General features: G+C 52.5%; 11 protein-coding genes across 11 annotated transcripts; 7 read left to right on the top strand and 4 right to left on the bottom strand.

Moving 5' to 3' along the window:
* Positions 1–837: 837 nt before the first annotated feature.
* On the bottom strand, positions 838–2,737 carry VTN49DRAFT_7018 (uncharacterized protein; the record flags this gene model as incomplete). Its single annotated transcript, XM_069415241.1, has 3 exons — positions 838–1,143; positions 1,253–2,262; positions 2,329–2,737. 3 exons carry the CDS (start codon positions 2,735–2,737, stop codon positions 838–840), a joined length of 1,725 nt encoding a protein of 574 aa, XP_069265058.1.
* Positions 2,738–3,534: 797 nt separating this feature from the next.
* Positions 3,535–4,512, bottom strand: VTN49DRAFT_7017 (uncharacterized protein; the record flags this gene model as incomplete). Its single annotated transcript, XM_069415240.1, has 1 exon — positions 3,535–4,512. The coding sequence occupies one exon, from the start codon at positions 4,510–4,512 to the stop codon at positions 3,535–3,537; it is 978 nt and encodes a 325-aa protein (XP_069265057.1).
* Positions 4,513–4,835: 323 nt separating this feature from the next.
* On the top strand, positions 4,836–5,828 carry VTN49DRAFT_7016 (uncharacterized protein; the record flags this gene model as incomplete). Its single annotated transcript, XM_069415239.1, has 4 exons — positions 4,836–4,865; positions 4,932–5,166; positions 5,240–5,543; positions 5,609–5,828. The coding sequence occupies 4 exons, from the start codon at positions 4,836–4,838 to the stop codon at positions 5,826–5,828; spliced, it is 789 nt and encodes a 262-aa protein (XP_069265056.1).
* Positions 5,829–6,902: 1,074 nt separating this feature from the next.
* Positions 6,903–9,333, top strand: VTN49DRAFT_7015 (uncharacterized protein; the record flags this gene model as incomplete). The annotated part of the gene is made up of 5 exons (XM_069415238.1): positions 6,903–7,025; positions 7,098–7,170; positions 7,228–7,349; positions 7,405–9,146; positions 9,204–9,333. The coding sequence occupies 5 exons, from the start codon at positions 6,903–6,905 to the stop codon at positions 9,331–9,333; spliced, it is 2,190 nt and encodes a 729-aa protein (XP_069265055.1).
* Positions 9,334–11,238: 1,905 nt separating this feature from the next.
* VTN49DRAFT_7014 (uncharacterized protein) lies at positions 11,239–13,075 on the top strand (the record flags this gene model as incomplete). The annotated part of the gene is made up of 5 exons (XM_069415237.1): positions 11,239–11,448; positions 11,503–11,658; positions 11,713–12,055; positions 12,111–12,663; positions 12,718–13,075. The coding sequence occupies 5 exons, from the start codon at positions 11,239–11,241 to the stop codon at positions 13,073–13,075; spliced, it is 1,620 nt and encodes a 539-aa protein (XP_069265054.1).
* A 633-nt stretch (positions 13,076–13,708) lies between these two features.
* Positions 13,709–15,471, top strand: VTN49DRAFT_7013 (uncharacterized protein; the record flags this gene model as incomplete). Its single annotated transcript, XM_069415236.1, has 4 exons — positions 13,709–13,869; positions 13,930–14,960; positions 15,015–15,371; positions 15,464–15,471. The coding sequence occupies 4 exons, from the start codon at positions 13,709–13,711 to the stop codon at positions 15,469–15,471; spliced, it is 1,557 nt and encodes a 518-aa protein (XP_069265053.1).
* Positions 15,472–16,004: 533 nt separating this feature from the next.
* Positions 16,005–17,991, bottom strand: VTN49DRAFT_7012 (uncharacterized protein; the record flags this gene model as incomplete). Its single annotated transcript, XM_069415235.1, has 3 exons — positions 16,005–17,379; positions 17,471–17,890; positions 17,948–17,991. The coding sequence occupies 3 exons, from the start codon at positions 17,989–17,991 to the stop codon at positions 16,005–16,007; spliced, it is 1,839 nt and encodes a 612-aa protein (XP_069265052.1).
* Positions 17,992–18,299: 308 nt separating this feature from the next.
* VTN49DRAFT_7011 (uncharacterized protein) lies at positions 18,300–18,649 on the top strand (the record flags this gene model as incomplete). Its single annotated transcript, XM_069415234.1, has 2 exons — positions 18,300–18,405; positions 18,468–18,649. The coding sequence occupies 2 exons, from the start codon at positions 18,300–18,302 to the stop codon at positions 18,647–18,649; spliced, it is 288 nt and encodes a 95-aa protein (XP_069265051.1).
* Positions 18,650–18,822: 173 nt separating this feature from the next.
* Positions 18,823–19,157, top strand: VTN49DRAFT_7010 (uncharacterized protein; the record flags this gene model as incomplete). Its single annotated transcript, XM_069415233.1, has 2 exons — positions 18,823–18,856; positions 18,904–19,157. The coding sequence occupies 2 exons, from the start codon at positions 18,823–18,825 to the stop codon at positions 19,155–19,157; spliced, it is 288 nt and encodes a 95-aa protein (XP_069265050.1).
* An 18-nt stretch (positions 19,158–19,175) lies between these two features.
* VTN49DRAFT_7009 (uncharacterized protein) lies at positions 19,176–19,982 on the bottom strand (the record flags this gene model as incomplete). Its single annotated transcript, XM_069415231.1, has 1 exon — positions 19,176–19,982. One exon carries the CDS (start codon positions 19,980–19,982, stop codon positions 19,176–19,178), a length of 807 nt encoding a protein of 268 aa, XP_069265049.1.
* A 718-nt stretch (positions 19,983–20,700) lies between these two features.
* VTN49DRAFT_7008 (uncharacterized protein) lies at positions 20,701–24,304 on the top strand (the record flags this gene model as incomplete). The annotated part of the gene is made up of 5 exons (XM_069415230.1): positions 20,701–20,826; positions 20,892–20,906; positions 20,969–21,112; positions 21,166–24,132; positions 24,188–24,304. 5 exons carry the CDS (start codon positions 20,701–20,703, stop codon positions 24,302–24,304), a joined length of 3,369 nt encoding a protein of 1,122 aa, XP_069265048.1.
* Positions 24,305–24,553: the final 249 nt, after the last annotated feature.

Below are 24,553 nucleotides of genomic sequence, written 5' to 3'. Positions count from 1 at the left end.
GCATTGGGAGGTTTGTCTCCGAATAGAGCCGGGTTACATGGTCGACGGCGCTTGTACGAGTGGAGTGTTTCGAATTGTCATAATATGTCTGTGTGTATGTCATGTCATGTACGTTGATGACTCTTGTACCGATACCCCTGTATCCTGTTAATCCTCTCGCATCATGCTGGTTTCTGACGACATCGATGACAATGCACCATTGGGCGCTATGGAGAAATGGTAGAATTTGTCATGTGCTTTGTCATGTGTTGCCCTGTATATACGAGGACAGATGAATTTCAATACTACATGAGTATTTTTTTTTTTTTTTTTTTTTTTTTTTTTTTTTTATTTTATCTTACTTTCAATGTTGGTTTCAAGGATGATCTTTTTCTGGAGCAAATCAACTTCCCCCTGGTCTGGAATTCGGGATCCTCCCGCGCTTTTGAAGTGAATGGTCGAGAACGTCGATCTCAAAAATGGCACCAGCATTTACTGCAGGGGGAAAGAGTCGTTTTCATTTAAATCTTTCCATGCTATCTTCGTATGTACTTCATGATAGTATTACTGGGATGTTGCGAATCCCCCGCATCAACAATGGAGATCCCCCCCGGTCTTTGCGCCTTTTGATCGCTTGTATATTTATCATGTGACGGTGAAATGCAATCGACAGATCCATCCGACGAATCCTTTTTCTCTCGATATTGCGACTTGAACCATGTGATATTATGGTGAGAATAACTTGGGGGCGAAAGATGGAGGGGGGGGGTTCAATTACGAAAGCTTTTAAAGAGACTTTTTGACATATGTCCGTATTAGGTATACAGTCCGGGATAGACTTTCTATAGGCATACATCATCAACCTCGTTGCATTTTATCACTCATTGCTTGCCTCCATCGGGGCCCCATCTTTCGCATGGTGATGATGGAGATGGTGCAGATCACAAACGCGGCTAATCCCAAGATGGTGAAAAGCCACCCATTCCCAATTGCCTGGATCAGAGGAGACGCCACCACGGAACCAACGCAGGAGAGAATGTTGCGGACAAAGTTGTTCAGGGCCACACCCGCAGACGATTTCTTGGGCATGAATTCGGTCAGCATGGTAGTCGCCATACCGAAGATGAGCATCGAGCCAACACCGAAGAAGAAATTGGCAAACATCTAGTAACGCCCAAGGGAGAAGCAAGAGCCAATATTTGTGGTTAGCCGGGGGGTTCTTTTTTTTTTTTTTTTCTTACCAAATCATAATTTCTGGGAAGAGGGGGATTACCGGAGCCAGCCAGTGAATACCCTTGTCCACCGTCCATCCATACCATATCAGCCCTGCAGGGTACAGAATAGCGCCAAGCCAGGCGTTCTCTCGCATGCGGTCTTCCGGTAAATAGACCAATCGGCCTTTCTCGTCGTAGCGGCCAGCCTTGGCCGCCTCTCGGTGCATGATCTTGTCAATCCATTTCCCACCAAAGATACTCGCAAGCAGGTATCCCAGCGAGTTCGGAAGATAAAGAAATCCGATGACAAGGGTGGAAAAGTTGTATGGTGGCGCCGCGAAGGATTCAGTAACCGAGATGTTCAGTACGTAAAGAACCCCGAACGTAACCGCCGAACACCACACCGTCAGCAGCACAGGGAAGTACCGCAAGTACTGAATGATGGACAACGGGTCCACGAAAACCATTTTGAGCACCTTGAGCCATCGGGTGGTCATGCGCACCATTTGCGTCGAAACCCGGCTCGGCGCTCGGTCCAGAGTATTATTATTATTAGACCGGTCAGCCTCCGCCAGAGGTTTCTTGCGCGCCTCCAAGGTCTCAGGAAGAGCGAATACGATAAAAAGGGTAACGAGGCCGCCAAATGCTGCTAGAAACCACATTGTGCTCCGCCATCCCCATCGACTGGCCAAGGCACCGCCAATAAACGGACCTACCAACGGCCCGCACAGGGGTCCGATGTAGAAATATCCCATGGCTCTGCCGCGTTCCCGTACTTCCCAGATGTCGGCGATAGTCCCGGCGCCGACCGCCTGCACCGACGCGGACGCGCCACCGCTCAGCATCCGCATGACGATGAGCATGGCGATGGACGACGACACGGCATTGAGTACGTTGAACACAACAAACATTGCAAAAGACACTATGTAGACAGAGCGCCGTCCTAACGCTTCACTGAACGACGACCACCATAATGGGAAAATGGACATGCTGAGCATATACAAAGCAATGTTTAGGTTGGTGGTAGTGGTGCTCGCGTTGAATTCCTCCGTCACCTCAGATAAAGATGCTACAAAGTCAAGGTCAGCATTTTTTTTCCAACTCCATGGTTCTGAGCAGCCAGGATCTTCCTTACGAAAGATAATCGAGCTCCCCAAAGGCGCAACAACAGCGGCCATGGCTACAACAAAGGTGATGAACCACTTGACGCGTCGGGAGTATGTCTTTGGATTCTCCACCTCCGCTAGCAAGGTGATTTGGCCGAGCAAACCGCGTCGTTGCAGTCGAGGAACGACAATGGGGGGGCCAAGCTCGGTGGTGACCCGACGAACGAGAGTGTCAGGCTGCTGCTCGGCATTGCCTTGCCCGTCCTTTTCCGGATCACTGACGGTTGCAGTCAGCTCCAAAGGAGGGTGAGGAGCGTCATTGTTACTGTCCGTGACATTTTCAGATGGCACTATCGGACTGAAAATTTGAGACGCCTCCGTAGTATGGGGTTTTGATTCCGCATTGTTCTCGAAACCATTGCGGTCATGAGAGCTCATCTTTTCATGAAAGATCAGGCACTCCGTACATGGAGCGGAAGATGGCAAACATCACAGGTTCTAAAAACGTCAGCCACTCGGCAACCAAAGCGAAGAGACTTCAAGTGCTGTCGTTGGTATGCTTCTAGAATTTCTGCTGAGTCTTGGGTGCAAGTTTGACGTACTTACAATCAAACATACAAAGTCGGTGACAGACTAGTACTAGCCTTGTTCAAACGACACGGCTTATGATATCGTGTTTGTCTCGTTATTGGGCAACATGACACGGCATTGCAGATATCAAGAAAACCCTGAATCCACTCAAGAACAACATGAAATTACCAGCAGCAAAGAGATATGCATCTTTAAAAGACCTTGTTCATATTGTTGAAATCATTTCTGCTAGTGTCGGATAATTTTCCGGGCTCCTTGTCAACGATGGACGGTAGCTCCGATCAGCCAATCAGCAATTAGGGTTGTGCCGACCTTGCCGAAAGTCCGAACGCCCCGAAGGGTCCCCCCCGAATCCCTATACCGAACGAGTACATCCTCCTATATACAGTTCCCAAATCAATTGAAACTGATAACAGGGACGCTTAGTTCGTGAACTCGATATGATTGTCGTCGCTGTGTCTAGATACTGCAAGCGACGTTTGCGCATTTGGTACATGCTGTGATTGGAAGGTTGCAGATGACTCAGTCCCCTCAGCAGCAGTACCGCAGTTTTGGTCTGTGCGAGAGAGAGAGGTTAAAGGACGGAGGGGACCAGCATATCCACCCGGCCAAATTGCGTCATCCGACAAACGACCCTTGCGCACTCATCTTTTTGTGAGCGCGTTGTAATGCTCACCCAGGCCGTACGTATGCCGATAGTACGCAAGCCAAATCTGCGGTCTCTCTTCGCCATCGGCATCCCCTGCCTCGATCTTCTCGATCCGACCATCGCCTTGTAGGACATTGATATCGATGCCGTATGCCCGCGCAATAGCCTGCAACTCTAACTGGCCGCCCCATTCGCCCGTCAGGCGAACCTTCCGCACGTATTCGTCCAGCGGCTCCTCCATAAACGGCGCAAACTCGTCCGCATGCTGCTGTATGAAGTCTGCCGTCACCGCACGCACTGCCCGGTATCCATCATGGCGGGGAGAAGCAACGGTGTCGATCCGCGATGACGTTGTAGACGAGACCGGAAACCGGTCGGGATCCGGCCGAAGGCCCAGGCCCAGCTCGTCAAGCTGGCAAGCAATTGCTGAGTATAGACAGTGGCCGTCCGGATTGATTTCGATTTCCTTGAGGCCGTGGCGCTTAAATGCGGCTTCCATCAGCTCCTTCTCGTTTCCTCGGTGGTCAGCCTGGTTGGCGGCTTCCTCAGCAGCAGCAGCGGCCTGAGCGGCCCGTTCCGCTTCGCGCCGTGCCAGTCTCGCTTTTTGACGATTTGGCTTTCTTTGTCGAGGTGGCATGGCACCATTTGGCTGTTGTGGTTGCGGGGATGGGTTCGATTTCGCTACTGGTTCGGCTTTTGCCGTGTCTTCGACCGTTCCGTTGGGTTCTTGCGTGCTATCGTCGAGATCTAGAACTTCGAGACGGTCGGCTGCGTCATCGAGGGGCTCGCCTAGGAATGCCGCGATTTCTGCCCTTTGACGCTCATCCAACTCTCGTTGTAACCGTTCGCATTCATCGTTGACGCCGCGGCGCGTCTTTTTGGTCGCAGATTTTTTCTTCTGCGCTATTCGGGCTTGTAGTTTACGCTGCTCTTCCTGGTGCCGCGCTCGGATCGTCTCTAATGTCTCCGCCATCGTCGTAAACCAAACCGAAGGCTAGAGAGAAAATCTGCCCGCACGGTATCGGCCACTCCAGTCCGAAAGTCTTGCCGCGTGTTCGGCCTAGCGTTATTTTGGCGGCCGGACTTGCACCCCGCGAAGCCCTAATTTTTGAGCCCTAAAAGCATTCCCAAATAAGTCATCGGCTTGGGGTTGAGCCTCGGCATCTTCGCCGATCCAGCAGAAAGCTGAGCATCATGGCAACCAAGGGCCATCTACGTTCTCGGACATCGACCGTATTTCATCCTTAAGCATCTTATCATTGTGGTTGTTTTTGCTTATCCAAACGTTTGACTAAAATGGACATCAACCGCCTGTTCAACGTTGAGGCAAGTCTCCCGAATTGGTTCCTATCAACAGCCGTCTCGGCATTCCTAACTCCGTTCCGTCTTTAGGGGAAAATAGTCCTCGTTACCGGGGGCGCCAAAGGCATCGGCCGGATGATCTCTGAAGGTTATGTGACGAACGGAGCTACCGTGTACATATCCTCTCGCGATGCAAAAGCATGCGAGAAAGCCGTCGAGGAGCTCAATGCTCTCGGCAAGGGCAAGGCCTACGCCATTCCGGCCAACTTCTACAAGGAGGAGGAAGTCAAGCGGCTGGCGGAGGAGTTGAGCAAGCGAGAAAGCAGTAAGTGGCGTCTCTCCCTTGGTCATTCCAGCAGGCATCGTCATTGATTTCTTACGATGCTTCTGCCATGCAGAGCTCCATGTGCTGGTGAATAATGCGGGATCGAACTGGGGAGCTCCCTACGACGAATATCCTTCGTCGGCATGGACACGAGTCCTCACGCTGAATCTCCATCGTGTATTTGATCTCACGAAGCTCCTGACGCCACTCCTGGAGAAAGGAGCCAGTCCCGGAGATCCGGCTCGAATCATCAACATTGGCAGCATCGATGGCTTGCGAGTCCCTGCGCTGGAGACTTTTGCCTATAGCGCCAGTAAAGCCGGGCTACACCACTTGAGCCGTGTCCTTGCACACCATCTGGGTGGTAGGAATATCACGTTCGTGCCCAACATTCCCCTGGCGTTGTCCCCGTGACCACCCCCGTACTCATTGCTTGTCTCAGGTCCAACACCCTCGCCTGTGGCCCCTTTCGCAGTAAGATGATGGCCGAGACATTGCGCAAGTACGAAGATGTCATTGTGGCTGGTCTCCCGCTGGGTCGAATTGGCACCCCCGAGGACGTCGCTGGCGCATGTTTATTCTTGAGTAGTCGCGCGGGCGCCTACGTGACGGGGGCGACCATCACGGTTGACGGGGGCGCGGTTGTCGCGGCAAAGCTCTGACTCAGAGGGGGGAGGAAACCGTCGTGGAATGGTGGCGGCAATAGCGTCGGCCAAGTGGTCACGAGTGTCACAAGAACCGTTCCAAATGCGGCCACCCGTTTGTCGGGGGGAGAGAGAGACTTTTCCTAAGTTAGTTTTTTTGGACAACACTCCGTTGCGTCCAAGCTTCCACTCCTGAGAGCCAATTCAGGGAGAGCCCAAAATCTCTTCCATTTGCCCCGTCTGGAGTACGGGGTAATCCGAACCCCGTACTCCGTCCTATCCGTAGAGGTCCTCCCTTTTTTTTTTTTTTTTTATTTTTATTTTTATTGTTATTTTTTTTTCCTTTTTTTTTGCCCTTTTTTTTACTTCTGACACCGAATTAAAAATAGTTTGTCGACGCTAGTGCTGCGGCCAGGAAATCAAATCCCGAAGCTATGGCGATTGGCCACTCTTCTAGACCGTACTATTCGAGCACAGCAGTGCCAATAGTTGCCACACACGGTCCAACCCAACAGGTGATAGATTTGATGGAGCTGCATATTGCACACCGCGACCCCCGTTCAGTCACAGACTAATACTGGACGCTCATCCGTGGGACCCGGGCAGCGCAACACAACCAGCCAAACTGCTCGCTGAGTTTAACCCTAAGTTTCTGCTCGCTGCTCGACGTGGGTGGGTCCAATTGGGTCCCGGGTATCATCATCGCCGCGATGGCCCCCCTTCATTCTAGTCGGCGGCGAGCAGGATGGGAGCTCCCCATCGGCTGCTGCATCCATCGATGTCATACAGCCAATTCTTCTCTCATTGTGCCAACTCAAAAAACGGTGCTTTCGGGACTAGGATCTCTGGGGAAAAAAAAAATATTAATTGTCTCTGCCGATTACTAATTCTTGATTTTTTCTGTATCTCATCTGTCTGGCGATCGCATTCGTTCACATTCCATCGCCTGGATTGTGAGTAATCATCACATCAACCTCGCGTTCTAGGTCGCTCGATCCCTCCCAGTTTAAATTCGTCCATTTTGACCTGTCCTATCCCGACGATTCCGACAGTGCAAGATCAATCACTTTGTGCCCGGCCGACCAGAATACTATGACCTCGTCACATGTCAGGGCACCTTCGGGACCAACCGTAGACCCCTTCTCCGAACCGGAGGTCTACTATGCGGAGAATGAGGAGGGATGGAACAAGGCGCATCGCCGTGCGTTCTCAGCGGTAAGTTCGTCGGTCGCGGGATTAGTTGTTGTTGTTGTTGTTGGGGGACAACCTCTGACCGGAGTTTATAAGAACGTCAAGTCGCTGAATCGCGAGGACATCAAAAACTACCTGGGCAACATCCCCTTGCGTCGCGGCAGTCACGGTAACGTGTTCCCGGAACGTGCGGCCGGAGGAAAGATTGATTGCTAACGGCGATTAGATGAGGCGTCGCTGGTGCCTCGTCGATTCTTGATCGACGTCGACGAGACCCTGCAGACGTTGCTCGAGAGAGAGGATACCGATAAGAACATGCAAATCACGATCGAAGATGCAGGGCCCAAGGTATGATGAAAAAGGAGCGATTTGGACTCTCGACGCCGTTTGCTGACCCCGCCAGGTTCTCCCGATCGGCACCGCGGCGTCTTCCGGTTACAATAAATTCGATGTCCGCGGAACGTACATGCTCTCGAACCTGCTCCAAGAACTCACCATCGCCAAAGATTACGGTCGCAAGCGGATCGTGCTGGATGAGGACCGGCTGAGCGAGAATCCAGTTAATCGCCTCTCTCGATATATCAAGAAATCGTTCTGGAACGCCTTGACGCGCCGAATCGATGGCTCCAATATCGCGGAAGCGGGGCGCGATCCCAAGGACTGGACCGATGATCCCCGGCCTCGTATCTATATTCCTCCCGGCTGCCCGGAGCAGTACGAGTACTACAAACGCATCGCAGAAAGCCGGCCGGAACTGCGTCTCGACGTTCAAATGCTAGCGGATAAGATCACGCCCGAGTACGTCAAGAGTCTCAACGCCAAGCCAGGATTGTTGGCCTTGGCAATGGAGGAGTATGACGACCCGGCGACCGGGAAGAAGGAGATGCGCGGGGTACCGTTCGTCGTTCCGGGCGGTCGGTTCAACGAGCTGTACGGCTGGGATAGTTACATGGAGTCGTTGGGCCTGCTGGTCAGCAACCGGGTCGATCTCGCCAAGGCCATGGTGATCAACTTCTGCTTCTGCATCAAACATTACGGGAAAATCCTGAACGCGACGCGTTCATACTATCTTTTGCGGTCGCAGCCGCCGTTCTTGACGGACATGGCGCTCCGCGTGTACGATAAGATCAAGGCCGAGCCGGACGCGCTGGACTTCTTGCGCAATGCCATCCTGGCGGCGATCAAGGAGTACTACAGCGTGTGGATGGCGGAGCCGCGCTACGATCCGGTATCTGGGCTGTCAAGGTACCGCCCCGAGGGCTTGGGAGTGCCCCCGGAGACGGAGGCCACCCACTTCTTGCACCTCTTGACGCCGTACGCGAAAAAGTACGGCATGACCTTCAAAGAGTTCGTGCAGGCGTACAATGATGGAGTCATCAAGGAGCCCGATCTGGACGAGTACTTCCTCCATGACCGGGCAGTGCGTGAGTCGGGCCATGATACATCCTATCGACTCGAACGCGTATGCGCAAACCTGGCCACGGTGGATCTTAATTCGTTGTTGTATAAGTACGAGGTGGATATTGCGCGCACCATCCGCACATTCTTCAAGGACAAGCTTTACATTCCGCCCGAGTTCCGCACGGAGCAGACGAGAAACGTGGAATACGAAACGTCGTCTGTGTGGGACCGCCGGGCAAGGAAACGGAAGCTGGCCATGGACAAGCTGCTCTGGGACGAGGAGAAGGGCATGTTCTTTGATTACGACACGGTCAAGAAAGAGCGCACGGACTACGAGTCCGCAACGACGTTCTGGACGATGTGGGCTGGCTTGGCCACACCAGCGCAAGCAGCCCAGCTGGTCAAGAAGGCCCTTCCCAAGTTCGAAGTCTACGGTGGCCTGGTGTCTGGAACGGAGAAGTCTCGCGGCGAGATCAGTCTGGACCGACCGAATCGGCAATGGGATTACCCGTACGGATGGGCTCCACAGCAGATGCTCGCGTGGACGGGGCTCCTGCGTTACGGGTACCAGGATGAGGCGGAGCGGCTAGCATACAAGTGGCTGTACATGATCACCAAGGCCTTTGTCGACTTCAACGGCGTCGTGGTCGAGAAGTACGACGTGACGCGGCCGATTGATCCGCACCGAGTGGATGCCGAATATGGCAACCAGGGAGTTGACTTTAAGGGCGTTCCTCGGGAGGGGTATGTATTCCCCCCAAACAATGTTATTTCTGGTAGGCGCATGCTAACTCGAAACAGCTTTGGCTGGGTGAATGCCAGCTACGTTTATGGGCTCGAGATTCTCAACGCCCACCAGAGGCGAGCTCTCGGAGCCATCACTCCTTACGAGACGTACAGCCGTGCTCTTGACATGCAGTTCCCATACTGAGCGTTTCCATTCTGAGCGGTCGTCAAACGTATCTCCCCATGAGATTTTTTTTTTTTTTTTTTTCTTCATTATTCTCGCGTTGTCGACTGTGATTTCTTCGAATTAGAGCTAGAGTGGTTGACTGGGTTCTGCGTTGATCAGAACGAAAAAAAAAAATCATGGGCGTTTTGCAGGGGGATGGTTTTGCTCTACGAGTCGTTTGGAAGGAAAAGTCGACATTTGTGGTTGTATCTGTTTGATAGGCATATCAGTATTATTAGTATTGTTGGTTTTAATTAATAGTTTTGTGACAGCAAGGTCCAGGTCATAGAAAATTGGACTCGCGAGCTCCCCTTGTCTTCTCTTTGATGCCTTAGGCCCCAAGCAAGACGGCGACAAGGTCGTCGTCATTGATTGCATGTGATTGGTCAGTTGGATCCGTAGGGGACCCCGATTTATTGCCCTGAATTTCAAGGCCTCAACCCGGCGATCCTCCTCATTCCGCTGGGCCGGGATCTACCGATCTCGGGGACTCCACTCGGCCGTTCAACTGCTCTTTTCGCCACGGCTTCAGCCGAGGTTATCAAATCCGTCGCAGCTGAAGTCCTCTTCGCAAGTTGGCATGCGATAACGAGCTGAGAGAATTACAATGCTGATTTGCATGTTCTCAGCTCTTTCTGAAGTTGAAAGCGCGACTAATTGAAACTAGAAAGTCCTGTCTCATTTCTGTCCGTACCGCACTGCGTACTCTGAATAGTGGCCCTGGGAATCACGACAGAGTGACGTATGACAAAAGACAGTCGAAATCGGAACCTGTACTTTCATCTGTTCTTGGTTATTAGAAAGAGGGTCATCAGACCGAACCGATTTATGGGATGAGTCATGCTGAAGTGCGATGAAGTATCGGGAAAGTCCAGTGCTGGAGGGGGGGTTGTTTCAGGGTTCCGATGTTAATGAATCAATGCGAAAATCGGACTGGGGTTCTCGCATAGCGTGTATCGTTAGGGCTGGGATGGGAGCTACTCCCGGAACGCAGCTATGGAGCTACATATGATATTGAATGTATGGGGTGCTTGAGACTGGGGGGCTTTTGTAGTGTTCACGGACAGGAATAATGACCCTTCCAAGTGACAAGACAAGAAGGAAAGCTACAGAAGCAGTACTGCATTCTTATACAGCGCTTCAGAAAAGGGATTCCGGACTGCTGTTCAGTCACTTGAGCACTGGAAACCATCGGGAGGATCAATCACAAGGAGAACCTAGAGTCCTTTACAATCACATGTTTCCATCTCCGACCAACCGACACCTCTCATTGCTGAGCCATGATCCAGAACTCCAAAAGCATAACCAAGGTCACTCGCCCTAACCCCGTTGAACCGAGGACCAACCGACCAAACAGGTCAATCAGCCATCTGAAGTTACCGTTTGAAAGGTCCAGGAATGACATGACTGAGTGCGGATGTTGACCGAGCTGTTTTAGACCGAGGATCTTCTGGATACCCTCTGCGCCAGTCACAATCGTTCTTCCATTTCAATAGCTGTTTCTGATTCGTAGGAATGAGCCGAGACTGGAGAAACGGTTGATGTTATCGTACTCCCGTTAAGCCGAGAAAGTCGAGAACTTGCGGGTGAAAGCTACTGAGACGATGATGCTATCGGGACAGCCGAGCATACATAGTACGGACGCGACGCACATGCTTTTCCTTGTCTACCCGAGATATTTTCTGGCGGCCGCTTGACGTGATTTGGGGTAAATCTTGAACCTTTACAAAAGTCGACTTACTTTCATCTTTCATATATTTCTTCAGTGACTCATCTTTGTTCGCTGGGTTGAACAAAAATACAGAACCAGTTGGCAAGGTTGCCACCTACGTCTTCGCACATCAACTTGTACATATTTGGTGAAAAGAAGAATTATTCGCCAAAATGTCGGCTCACGACCTCGACATTGAAGAGCAAAAGTTCCAGGAAGAAGTCAATGCCGTCAAGCAATGGTGGCAAGACTCGCGATGGCGCTACACGAAGCGTCCCTTCACCGCGGAGCAGATCGTTGCGAAGCGCGGCACTCTGAAGATTGACTATCCCTCGAATGCTCAGAGTAAGAAGCTCTGGCGAATCCTCGAGGAGCGGTTCCGGGTAAGCACTCTAGCAATTGAATTGGTCAATGGTGTGTGCTGACTCGGCTGTCAGACCAAAACCGCTAGCTTCACCTATGGCTGTCTGGAACCGGCCATGCTCACGCAGATGATCAAGTATTTGGATACCATCTACGTGTCTGGATGGCAGAGCTCTGCCACCGCTTCGTCGACGGATGAGCCGTCGCCGGATCTGGCTGACTACCCTATGGTAAGGCTTGGGAGATTTCCAACCCGAAACTGAACTGGAGACTGACTATAGTAGAACACTGTGCCAAACAAGGTCAACCAACTCTGGATGGCTCAGCTCTTCCATGACCGGAAACAACGGGAGGCTCGTCTCAGCAAGCCCAAGGAGAAGCGGAGTCAGGAGTACAACTACGACTACCTCCGGCCCATCATTGCGGATGCGGACACTGGTCACGGTGGCCTGACGGCTGTCATGAAGTTGACGAGACTGTTCATCGAGAGAGGTGCTGCTGGTATCCACATTGAGGATCAGGCGCCTGGTACGAAGAAGTGCGGCCACATGGCCGGTAAAGTCTTGGTGCCTATCAGCGAGCACATCAACCGGCTGGTTGCCATTCGTGCGCAGGCTGATATCATGGGTACGCTCAATTGATACTCTTGATTTTTAAGATTCTCGAGGCTGACAGTCAAAAGGCACCGACCTCATCGCTATTGCTCGAACCGACTCGGAAGCCGCCACGCTCATCACCTCGACCATCGACTACCGAGACCACCAGTTCATCATCGGTTCCACCAACCCGAACCTGCCGCCGCTCAATGACTTGATGGTTGCTGCGGAGCAGGCCGGCAAGACGGGCGACGAACTCCAGGCCGTCGAGGATCAGTGGATCGCCCAGGCGGGTCTGAAGAGATTCGATGACGCTGTGGTGGATACCATCAACGCCGGTACCTTCCAGAACAAGGCTGCCCTCATCGAGGAGTACCGCAAGGCTGTCAATGGAAAGAGCAACAGCGAGGCTCGTGCCATCGCCAGGAAACTGACTGGCGTCGACGTCTACTGGGATTGGGATGCGCCCCGCACGCGCGAGGGCTACTACCGCTACCAGGGCGGAACGGAATGCGCTATCAACCGGGCTGTTGCCTATGCGCCGTTTGCGGACCTTATTTGGATGGAAACCAAGCTTCCGGACTTTGAGCAGGCGAAGAAGTTCGCCGATGGCGTCCACGCCGTGTGGCCGGAGCAGAAGTGAGTGCATTTACCAATAGTATTTGCTGGAGCAGCGCTAACGGAACCACACAGACTGGCCTATAACCTGTCGCCATCCTTCAACTGGAAGGCTGCCATGCCGGCGGAGGAGCAGCGCACGTTCATCGACCGTCTGGCCAAGCTTGGCTACTGCTGGCAGTTCATCACCCTCGCCGGCTTGCACACCACCGCCCTCATCTCCGACAAGTTCGCATCCGAGTACGCCAAGAACGGCATGCGGGCGTACGGCGAGCTCGTCCAAGAGCCGGAGATGGACCGCAACATCGACATTGTCCGCCACCAGAAGTGGAGCGGTGCTGAGCTGATCGATCATACGCTGGCCATGGTCACGGGCGGGATCAGCAGTACTGCCGCCATGGGTAAGGGTGTTACGGAGGAGCAGTTCAAATGATCTATTTTTGTTCCCCCATGTATAGCTGAGGTGTTTTTGAAATTGCCTTCTGGTCGATACATTGGATTCAGCTCGAAAAATTAATCATGCTACCAAATCGCATTGTACCATTGTTCTTTCCGTGATCACCAATCAATGCAGCACACGAAGTAGAGTGGTGTGCGTAATTTTGCGTCTTGGGTGCAATTCTGCGAGCATCGCCCACACATTTTAGTGAGATGTCAAGCCTGTCAACACTCAGCTCGAAAGCGTATGAAGAGGACGACGGGAGGAGATGACGGCCAAAACGAGATGGCTATGATTCATGATTAAGAGTAGTCTTAACTGCAAGGGGAAAAGTGCCTGCGGAATGGATAGTGTGGGGGATCCGTCATGTTGACTCCGGACCTTAAAAATTGCAAGGGTCGCGACTCCATCCGAGGTTTAAACGACAGGCTGAGAGCCTGTGAACACGCGATCAATACTTAAAGTGTCCCCTCGGCTTCCTTTCCATGTTACTAACGTTCATCTGGTTTGAATATTCTTAAAAACATCAATCTTGCAATCGCCTGCTTGAATATCATCCTGACCATTTGAACATTCAATCAACCGAGGCTATTCTCTAGGTACTAGTGACGCAGAATCTCGTCCATCATGGCTAAGGTCAATGGCACCGCGATTGAGATTCCGCCCCTGGAATACACTCCAGTTCAGGAGATTCCAAGCAAGGTCGCAACAGTTCGCGAGTCTTTCTTCCAGCGTAAGACTCGTCCCATTGAATTCCGTAAGGTGGTGTTGCGAAAGCTGTATTGGGCGTAAGTTCCGCATCCCCCTACCTTGAGCTATATCCATGAATGGGGACTGATGCCACCCAGTATCCAGGATAATAAGGAGCGCATCGCGGAGGCACTCGCCCGCGATCTGGGCAAGAGTGCCTATGAAGCTTTCATGACAGAGATCTACTTTATCTCAGGGGATATCCTGAACATTTTGAACAACATGGATAAGTGGCTCAAGGATGAGCCCGCATCAGATATCCCGTTGACGTGGAAGGCAACGAATCCAAAGATTCGCAAAGACCCGATGGGCACGGTGCTCATCATCGGCCCAAGCAATTATCCTTTCCAGTTGACATTGATGCCGCTGTTTGGCGCAATTGCTGCTGGAAACACGGTGGTTGTCAAGCCAAGCGAGATCACTCCGAACAGCTCCAGGATCATCCAGGAGATTATTGAATCAGTTCTTGACCCATCCTGTTATGTTGTCGTGCAGGGTGGTCCCGAGGAGACGCAAGCCCTACTGGCAGAAAAGTGGGACAAGATCTTCTTCACCGGCAGTCCAACCGTCGGCCGCATTGTGGCCAAGGCTGCTGCGGTCCATTTGACGCCGGTTGTGCTGGAGTTGGGCGGGCTCAACCCGGCCATTGTGACGCGCAATGCAGACCCCCGACTCGTTGCGCGACGACTGCTTTGGGCGAAATCCATGAACGCTGGCCAGACGTGTACCGCGCATAACTATATCCTCATTGAGAAGTCGATCATGCCCGCGGTCCTGGAGGAGTTTAAGAAAGCTTACAAGGACTTCTACCCGAATGGATCCCGCGGCTCGCCGGACTATGGTCGCATCGTTACCGACAAGGCGTTCCAGCGACTCAAGGCGATGCTGGACAACAGCCGGGGGAAGATCATCTTTGGCGGTACCCTGGATGAGAAAGAACGCTACATTGAGCAGACTCTGGTGCAGGTGGACTCGCTGGATGACTCGATGATCGTCAACGAGGCCTTTGGCCCGATCGCCGCGGTCTACCCGGTGAACGATATCGACGAGGCGATCAACATCGCCAATAAAGTGCAGCAAACCCCGCTGGGAGTTTCAGTATTTGGCAATGACTCTGATCACGAGAAGGGTAAAGTCTTCCGAGGGCTATATCACTTATCGCATCCTCGCTGACTGGGACCAGTGCTCCAAGGTACCCGCTCCGGGAATGTCTCGCTCAACGATGCCCAGCCGCACGTCAACACCCTGGCGTTTGGCGGCGTGGGCGAAAGTGGCATGGGCCAATACCGTGGCCGCGCCAGCGTAGACGTCTTCCTTCACCATCGCCCATACACCAAGACACCCGGCTGGGTCGAGAGCATGCTCAATCTGCGATACCCGCCGTACACGCCTACCAAATTCAAGTGGCTCGCCCTGGGCCTAGGTGTCAGCACGCCCGATTTCGACCGGGACGGCCGCAAGAGCTCGTTCACATGGCTCCGACTCATCTTTGGGGGATCGCCAAAAGTAGCGACTAGCAAAGCAGTAGCGGTGGCAATGGGTAAGTACTAATTTTCTTAAATCCCCCCCTTTCCCTACCATTGCACCCTATACCTAGGAGCCATCAATTTTCATGATACTCATTCTCTACAGACAAGTGATCTCGTTACAGGGGAGAGGGGAGCCATCTCGCCACTCAAACACTACATTAATCCATCTCTCATACTTATGAAGTTTTTTTTTTTGGCCATTGGCTAACATAATGCGTAATCGTTTTGACAGTGCTCTTCTTTGTTCAGAGATACCTGCAACGCTTGGTGAAGCAGTGAGGAACTTTGGCCCTTGTGTGTTGCTCGCTGACATTTCGTTTTTTTTTTTTTTTTTTTTTTTTTTTCTCTTTGACAAACGATCTATGTGTGTATTGGTGGATTGTTGTTTGATATGTACTCAATAATTGACTTGAAATCTCGAATTGATTGTGTTGGAAAGTTCTTGTCGCCATGTAATAGTTAGGTGCAACTTTTGCAATGTTGAACGGACTGTTTCAAATGCTGGATGAAAGGATAGTGAGTAGACTCATGCATCTATGACAGATCTAGCCTTGTATATACATGCCGACCACACATCCCTCTCATCGCATCATCATATCGAGTCGTAAACCTCGGACACGTATTTTCCAACCAGGAGATGTTCATCAACATCGTCTCTCCACCCCCCGTCGACTCACACATAGATATTTCACCCCTTTATACGGCCGCACCCCTTCTCCTAAGCCACGACTACGCCGCGGATCAATGTTGAGACTTTCCACCCGGATTCCCGAGGGTAGCCAGCCCCGGACAGAGAACGATACCGTTGCGGACGTGGGCATGAGTGCCGACTTGAGCTTGGCTTTGCGGGAAGCGCTGTCCTTTGTCGTTGTGCCAGGGGCGGACAGCGTTGTAGAAGGTTGCTGTTGCGGAGGTGGGGTGTGAGTTGATGGTGAGGGTGTTTCTTCGGGCGTTGCGGCTGCGGGTTCTTCTGCGCTGGAGGCTGTCTTTTTCGATTTTGATTTTTTGGTCTTGGTGGATTTGGTTTTCTTCTTTTTGGGCTTGCTGGATTTGCCGCTATCTGGCGGGTACGAGGATGAGCTGTACGTTGTCGGGTCCTGCTGGTAGGATGATTCCGTGTCGTAGTATCCCTGTAGCAGGGTCGCTCCCGCCGCCATTTCGGATTCCAGTTCCTCAGCCGCGTCGTCCTGGTGGCCGACCACCGTGCAGCGGAGTGTTGCTGTGCCAGACACGGACCCAGCGTCTCGCGTTGGGACCCGCCACTCCAAAAATTCGTCACCGGGGGAGTAGATCGTGTCACCGCGACTGGCACGCATGTCGGTGATATTCCGGACGGCCTTGGATATGGGGACAGTCACGACCACTTCGTCCAGTACTGGCGTTGAGGAGCTGCCGCTACTACCTAATCCTCCGCCGAGGAAGGATGGCGTCGACGTTCCAGATCCCGAACCAGAAGGACGGGATGCAGCGGGGACGCCGGGGAAGTTCGTGTTCAGCGTCAACCGTACTTCAAACTCAGATCCGTTCGGTCCTAACGACTTCCGGACATCCACAAAGGCCGGAAGGAAGAGCTTTTCCATGTGCGAAGGAGAGGTATCGAGCAACGGGTCGATAGGAAGGAGATCCGTCTCGTATCCGGCGAGAATGAACCGACCATCGGGCGGGATAAAACTGAGTTCTCCCGGCCGTTCCCTCCACCGTGCGAGCCTGACGCAGGGGTGGAACACGGGTAGCTCCATTTTGCGGCTGATTCCCTGCGGGCCCGCCGGCGTTGTTAATGTCAACAAAAGATCTGGTACACCCGATACTTTGGAGTTGAATGCTATTGTGCCTATTGCCCTGGCAGAAAGTATTCGCCCAGACGGGGCAATGGTCACCGATAGGTTTTCGATAATATCAACATATAGCTCGTTGGACGTATGGCGAACCCCTGGCCTTCGCCATGGAATCGCGGGCCCTGAGGCCGCGCTGGCCGGAGACTTGCCAGGAAATGACGCGCCGAGTGTTGGCGAAGATGTCCTGATAAAAGCAGCCTGTAAGCACGATTGTCTTCACGACATGCTGCAGGCATCATCCTTGACAGACGATGCTGCGAGGGAAATAGACCAACCCCGGCAATCCCACCCCTCCCAGCAACTTGTTCATCCAGCCAGGAACCTCGACTACTTCCTGCAGCGCATTGATCTCGGTGTTGCTGACCAGGGATGCATCGCACATCTCGGTCAATAGCTGCGCGACAACGTCATAGTTGGCCTGGATCTTCGTTGACAGCAGCGGCGCGCCGACGAATTCCTCCAGCACATCGACCACGCGGTGCAGGAACTCGAGGACCAGCAAGGGCTCCACATCGACGTCACTGGGAGAGAGAAAGAGCAGGTTCGAGTGGACGATGGAGTAGACAGTCACCGGCGGAAAGGCATCCGGAAGGTAGAGCAACGACGGCCGCGGCGCGGGATGCGCCAGATACTGCGTGATCAATGCGGACGCCGGCGGTAGCCGGGACCGATAGACATGTTCTACGATGGGTACACTATGCCATGTCAGATCCACGCCGTCTAGAAAATCTCCGGGGGCCAAAAGCGCCTACTTGTGTTCATCGTATATGTAGAGCGCTGCGATAGCGCCGCTCATTGTGACCAAAGGCAGAGAACTGCATTGGAATGATTGTGCTCTCTGGTCCTTGGACCATGAGGGGACGATATTGCTCACGTATCCAGTAATCAAGCCCATGAATACTGGAATACCTAATAAGGTAAGCGGTGAGAAATGTGCCCCAATTCGCCTTCGGAGCTCCAGGTTCTCCGTTGCTTCGATCGCGACTGACTGTTGAATTCTGCAGGTCAAGATCAAGGTAAGTTGCCGGAATCTAACCCTTATAATTTAAGCAGAAGTGTTTCTGAACCGTATAGGCTCGATAATTCTCTCCGGAATCGAGCACCATGAAGCCAAATCAAGATCCGGCTCCCTGGGAGCTGAGACCAGAGGACGTGGAGAAGCGAGTGATGGGCAATCAATTCGAGGATTGCTTGTCATGTCGAATTACTGGTGTGTTATTGCGTCTGCATATATCTATAATTCAATGCTGACCTTGAACCGTGCCGCTCCAGGTGCAACCGCGTTCATTGGCTTGGGTGCGTACACCTACTATACGGGCATGCGGAATCTGCGACGGCAAGAAAAGGCCATCATGGCGAGTCCGACAAAGTACAAGCTCGGGTCGAGACAGCTGGCTGTGGCAACGTTATCGGCGTCGTTAGTAGGCCTGGGTCTTTATCGGGCGTTTAATTGATTGACAATCCGGCTCGCGCTTGCAATACTGCATTGAATCTCGCACAACTCGAGCGGATGAATTGCTTATCGTGAAATCATTGGCTGGGGCAGCCACGAGGCAAGCGCTGATGTTGCTTGATGGCCAAGGTTATTGCGGCATCAATGTGAGGCTCGTCAGGCCTCACTGCCAAAATGAACTCGCCAGTAGCTATGGGCAACCGGGAAGGTTGACAAAGCGACTGAAGATTGCAATGACCGGAATAAGATGACCAGTTACGTTCAATATGTACGTTGAAAGAAACAGCGTGAGCATACATGACGTGTATATCCCTATCCCAACATACAGTGCAATGCAACAATATACCCAACTCTCAATCACCATGCGATGCTTGAGTCAAAAATGCTTGACATGTATACGATGCAAAGATAAAAACATGAAGTCACATAACGCCTCCAATGCTTCATGCTCCATCCCCGTCCCTCTCTATGCTCCTTCCTGGGTATCACAGCACACGGTCGTCACATAGTTCGTCATCCGTAGCGATTCATGCAAATCGTCCGCGCTTGCTACCTCCTCCTCCGAAGAAATCTCGTCCGTTAAGGCCGGTGATGTCGAAGAAATCCTGATAGGGCAGCTTCCGTTTCGACCCGATGGTCGCGGGTGGTTCTTTCGTGGATGAACGTCCAGCTTGACGGGACAACGAGTTATGACGAGCTAGACCGCGAGCGTTGCGTGGAAGGACGGAGACACTAACAGCGGGTGAGTCTCCTTGCGACATCGTGGATGAAGGTGTGGTATTATCGGATGCCTGCATGTCGATATCCTGGGTCGGAAATTGAGGAAAAGGGGGTCCAGCGGTAAACGTAAACATGGGAGGTCTTGTTGTAACATTCGAATCTCCGGACGGTGATGTTGTCGACGGCTGCTCCGAGGCGGATGACTGCTGCTGCTGGGGTTCGCTAGGTCGTGACTCCCGCCGTGCAGATATTGATCGAGCATCATTGTCGGACTGCTCTTTGCGGGCTGCTGCCGGAGATGAGCTTCGCGCAGACTTCTCTTCGTCGTCGCTATCGCTGGCGGCTGTTCCAGCGCCCTCTAGTCGCTCTGTAGCCCATTGTCGAATCTTCCAGCCTTCCCCATCACTGAGACCAAGGTTCTCTCGATCGAGGAACGCGAGAAGGTCCTCAATCGCTTCCTGGTAACCGGCTTGCCGTACTTGGGCTTGGTCCGCAGCAGCACTCTTGTAGAGGTTTGTCACCGACAGAGCAGCAGCCTTGAAAGCCTGCAGCAACTGCTCCGGAGGATGCGGCGCCGATGGAAGCGACGTGTTTAGCGACCTCATAGAATCCATGATGAAGACGTCGAGTGATCGACGAACGAAGATGGAATTTGGCTTTGTCGAGGTGGTTTGCTGGAGGAAGCTCCTAGCCAGAGCGTCGAAGAGCAAAGAACGGTCGCTCGGTCAGTCCAGTAGTGAGGGGCAACCGAAAAAAACAGCAAACACTAAGCTCCAAAAGCGGAAGAAAAGGCAGCAACGGGGCCAAAAATCGACGAAAGCTGGTTCAGGACCTCGCTGCCGTCGATGCAGAGCACCCTTGCAACCCGGACGGTGAATCCTTCGACCAGCATCGAAACATGCAGCCACTCCTGCCAACACATGCCCAGCAAATAAATGTTAGTCACGTGACAGATTCTGGCCGAAGTCTGCATTAACCCAATCGGGACAGGGGTGGCAATGTGCTGACTCAGCAATATCAGCCAATCATCGCGCCAGCGGTCCACGCGCCAGACGTGAACCCTATGAAATCCGCTGCGCGACTGGACTCTTCTCTTCTTCTCCAAGCAACTCCCGCGCGCGGCAACACAGGCCACTCTGTTGTCCCGTTCGCGTTTGGAGATTGATCAATCACGATTCGGAACGGCGTGTTTTACTTTGCTCGTTACGAGGATCGAGCGTACGCCTGACACGTGGATATCCGCGGGGACGAAGATAACCAAACAAGTTTCCGGTGTTGTGCTTTTGAGAGATTCAGCATTACTTTCCTTTGGAGGTTGCCGCTTCGCTGAAGATGGCGCCTTCGCGCACACAGGGGTCTGGGTCGGACCCCGCTTCCCAAGCCGACACGCCCATGTCGGATGCCGTCGATGACGGTATCCCGCAGATTCCGGTTGATCCTATCGATACGCCCATGGCGGTAGGTGAACACATTGGCCACTCGGAACCTTTGTAGAGCGGTCGCTTACAGATACTCTCTATTAGGATACGGATTACACTGTATGCATTTCTCGCCCGTCGTTTTTCGCAAACGAACTTATCAGTCGCTAACTGGCACCAAGGATTCGGACACGAATCCGAATACGACCGCAAGTAGCGTTGCGGGTGATGTAGGCCCAGCGGATGGGCGCAAACGCAGATCAGAGGCTGCCGAGCTCCGGAAGAGCGTTTTGGGCAAGAAGCATGGGAAACTGGACGAGTCTAAGGTATGAATGATGCCAGCTCGCGTCAGGGTAAGGATAATCTAACCCTGGTGCAGGAGGATGACTCGATTCGACGGTTCCGGTACTTGCTAGGTTTGACGGACCTCTTCCGGCACTTCATCGAGACGAATCCGAACCCCCGGATTAAAGAGATCATGGCCGAGATTGACCGACAAAATGCGGAGGAAGCTGCGAAATCTCGGGGATCGTCGCGCAAGGGCGGAGCTGGAGCAGGACGACGGCGCCGGACTGAGAAGGAAGAGGATGCGGAGCTGTTGAATGATGAGAGAAGCGGCGGCCAAAATGTTACGGTGTTCCGGGAGTCACCGGCGTTCATCCAGGGCGAGATGCGAGACTACCAGATTGACGGTCTGAATTGGCTTGTCTCTTTACATGAGAACGGGATCTCGGGTATTCTTGCTGATGAGATGGGTCTGGGAAAGACACTGCAGACCATTGCGTTTATTGGCTACCTGCGACACGTGTGCGGCATAACTGGCCCTCACTTGATCGCGGTTCCCAAGTCGACACTTGAGAATTGGGACCGAGAGTTCTCCAAGTGGACTCCGCAGATCAATGTTCTCGTTCTACAGGGCGCCAAAGACGAGCGCCAGAAATTGATCAACGAGCGTCTCTTGGATGAGAACTTCGATGTCTGCATCACCAGCTATGAGATGGTCCTCCGCGAGAAGGCCCATCTCAAGAAGTTTGCTTGGGAATACATCATCATTGATGAAGCCCACCGTATCAAGAACGAGGAGTCGTCGCTTGCTCAAATCGTCCGTGTGCTCCATTCAAGGAACCGTCTGCTGATCACCGGGACGCCTCTTCAAAACAATCTGCACGAACTGTGGGCCTTGCTGAATTTCCTGTTGCCAGATGTCTTTGGCGACTCTGAAGCCTTTGATCAGTGGTTTTCTGGCCAGGACGCTGATCAGGACACCGTCGTGCAACAGCTGCATCGTGTCCTCCGGCCCTTCCTGCTCCGCCGCGTTAAAAGCGACGTCGAGAAAAGTCTTTTGCCCAAGAAGGAGGTCAACGTATACGTAGGGATGTCGGAGATGCAAGTGAAGTGGTACCAAAAAATCCTCGAAAAGGATATCGATGCCGTCAATAATGCAGCAGGCAAGCGGGAGTCCAAGACTCGATTGTTGAACATTGTGATGCAGCTCCGAAAGTGCTGCAACCATCCCTACCTCTTTGAAGGCGCAGAGCCAGGCCCTCCATATACCACGGACGAGCATCTCATTTACAACTCGGGGAAGATGGTGATTCTCGACAAACTCCTGGCAAGGTTCAAGAGACAGGGCAGTCGAGTGCTCATCTTCTCCCAAATGAGCCGTGTGCTTGACATTCTCGAAGATTACTGTGTGTTCCGGGGGCACAATTATTGCCGCATTGATGGCTCCACATCTCACGAGGAACGAATCGCCGCCATCGATGAATACAACAAACCAGGCTCTGACAAATTCGTTTTCCTCCTCACTACCCGTGCCGGTGGCTTGGGCATCAACTTGACGACTGCTGACATTGTCATTCTCTACGACAGCGACTGGAACCCTCAGGCTGATTTGCAGGCTATGGATCGAGCTCACCGTATCGGTCAGACGAAGCAGGTCCAGGTGTTCCGGTTCGTCACGGAAAATGCGATTGAGGAGAAAGTTCTGGAGCGTGCTGCTCAGAAACTTCGTCTCGATCAGTTGGTCATTCAACAAGGGCGGGCACAGCAACAGACGAAGAATGCGGCTTCCAAGGAAGAACTGCTTGATATGATTCAGCACGGTGCAGCGGATGTCTTCAAAACCAAAGGGCCAATGGGTACTGTTGGTACGACCACCGACGTCTCCGAGGATGACATCGACGAAATCCTGCGGAAGGGCGAGGAACGCACGGCCGAATTGAACAAGAAATATGAGAAACTTGGTATCGATGAGCTGCAGAAATTCACGTCCGACAATGCATATGAATGGAGAGGTGAAGACTTTGCGAACCGCAAAAAGGATATTGGTCTCAACTGGATCAATCCAGCCAAGCGTGAACGAAAGGAACAGATTTACTCCATTGACAAATACTATCGCCAGGCGTTGTCTACTGGAGGTCGAACCGCAGAATCCAAGCCGAAGACGCCTCGTCCTCCAAAGCAAATCCAGATCCATGACTGGCAATTTTATCCACCGCGCTTGCAAGACCTGCAAGATAAGGAGACTGCCTACTTCCACAAAGAGATTGGATACAAGGCACCGCTTCCGGATGGCCCTGATGAAGAATTGAGCGAGCGGGAAGCTGAACGCGAACTGGAGCAACGGGAGATTGACAATGCGGTTCCCCTGACGGAAGAAGAGCAAGCCGAAAAGGCCCGGTTATCCGAGGAGGGTTTCGGCAACTGGAACCGGCGAGACTTTCAGCAGTTTATCAATGGCTCTGCCAAATTCGGCCGATATGATTACGAAGGCATCGCGACCGAGGTGGACAGCAAGACTCCCGAGGAAGTCAAGGAGTATGCTCAGGTCTTCTGGAAACGCTACACGGAGGTTCAAGATTATCCAAAGTATATTCGGATAATCGAGCAGGGAGAGGAGAAACTCCGCAAGTCGAATTATCAGCGGAAGATGCTTCGGAAAAAGCTATCGATGTACCGCGTTCCGCTGCAGCAGCTCAAGATCAACTATACTGTCTCAACCACCAACAAGAAGGTGTATACTGAGGAAGAAGACCGGTTCTTGCTGGTGATGTTGGATCGTTACGGGGACAAGGAAGAAGGTCTGTACGAGAAGATCCGGGACGAGATTCATGAGAGCCCGCTGTTCCGGTTTGATTGGTTCTTCCTGAGTCGTACGCCGGTTGAGATTGGACGCCGGTGCACAACATTGCTGAACACCATTACACGAGAATTCGAGATGGCGGACGGCAAGGCCAACGGCGAGACCAACAGCAAGACCCGCGGCCGTGACCGTGATGATGATGAAGACGAGGAGGAAGAAGAAGAGGCGCCGGCGAAGAAGAAGTCCAAGAGCGGCGCAGTGGTATGTTGATTCCATCACGACCTGATTCTCGGATTATGCTAACAAAGCTGTGCAGAACAAGAAGGTCAAGGCTGTCAAGGGTGGCAGCAAGGCCACGTCGACATCGACATCCAGGGCTGCAAGCGTTTCCTCAAATACCGCAGCTTCAAAGTCCAGAAGCAAGCGAAAGTGATCCGTTTCTAGAGTTGTTGTTCTGCCATGGAGATAAAGTTGACTTAGATGTTAAGGATTCTCGTCTTCGGGGTTATATACGGATGGCGTTGGCATTAGGCAAGGCGGTTGTAGTTTGAGCCAGTTGTAATATTTACAGCTGCATGTGGTTAATGGATGCAGGATGTATCTACTTCTAGACTTTGGAGTGTTAGTCAGATAATGAGTGTTGCTACGCAGGGCCAAATTTCTCCTGAAGAGGACAAAAAGA

Source organism: Thermomyces lanuginosus, assembly GCF_041956635.1.
Source record: "Thermomyces lanuginosus strain ATCC 200065 unplaced genomic scaffold VTN49scaffold_42, whole genome shotgun sequence".
Lineage (NCBI taxonomy): Eukaryota > Fungi > Ascomycota > Eurotiomycetes > Eurotiales > Trichocomaceae > Thermomyces > Thermomyces lanuginosus.
Note: the sequence above shows the minus strand (reverse complement) of the source record. Positions and strands in the feature narration are given on the sequence as shown.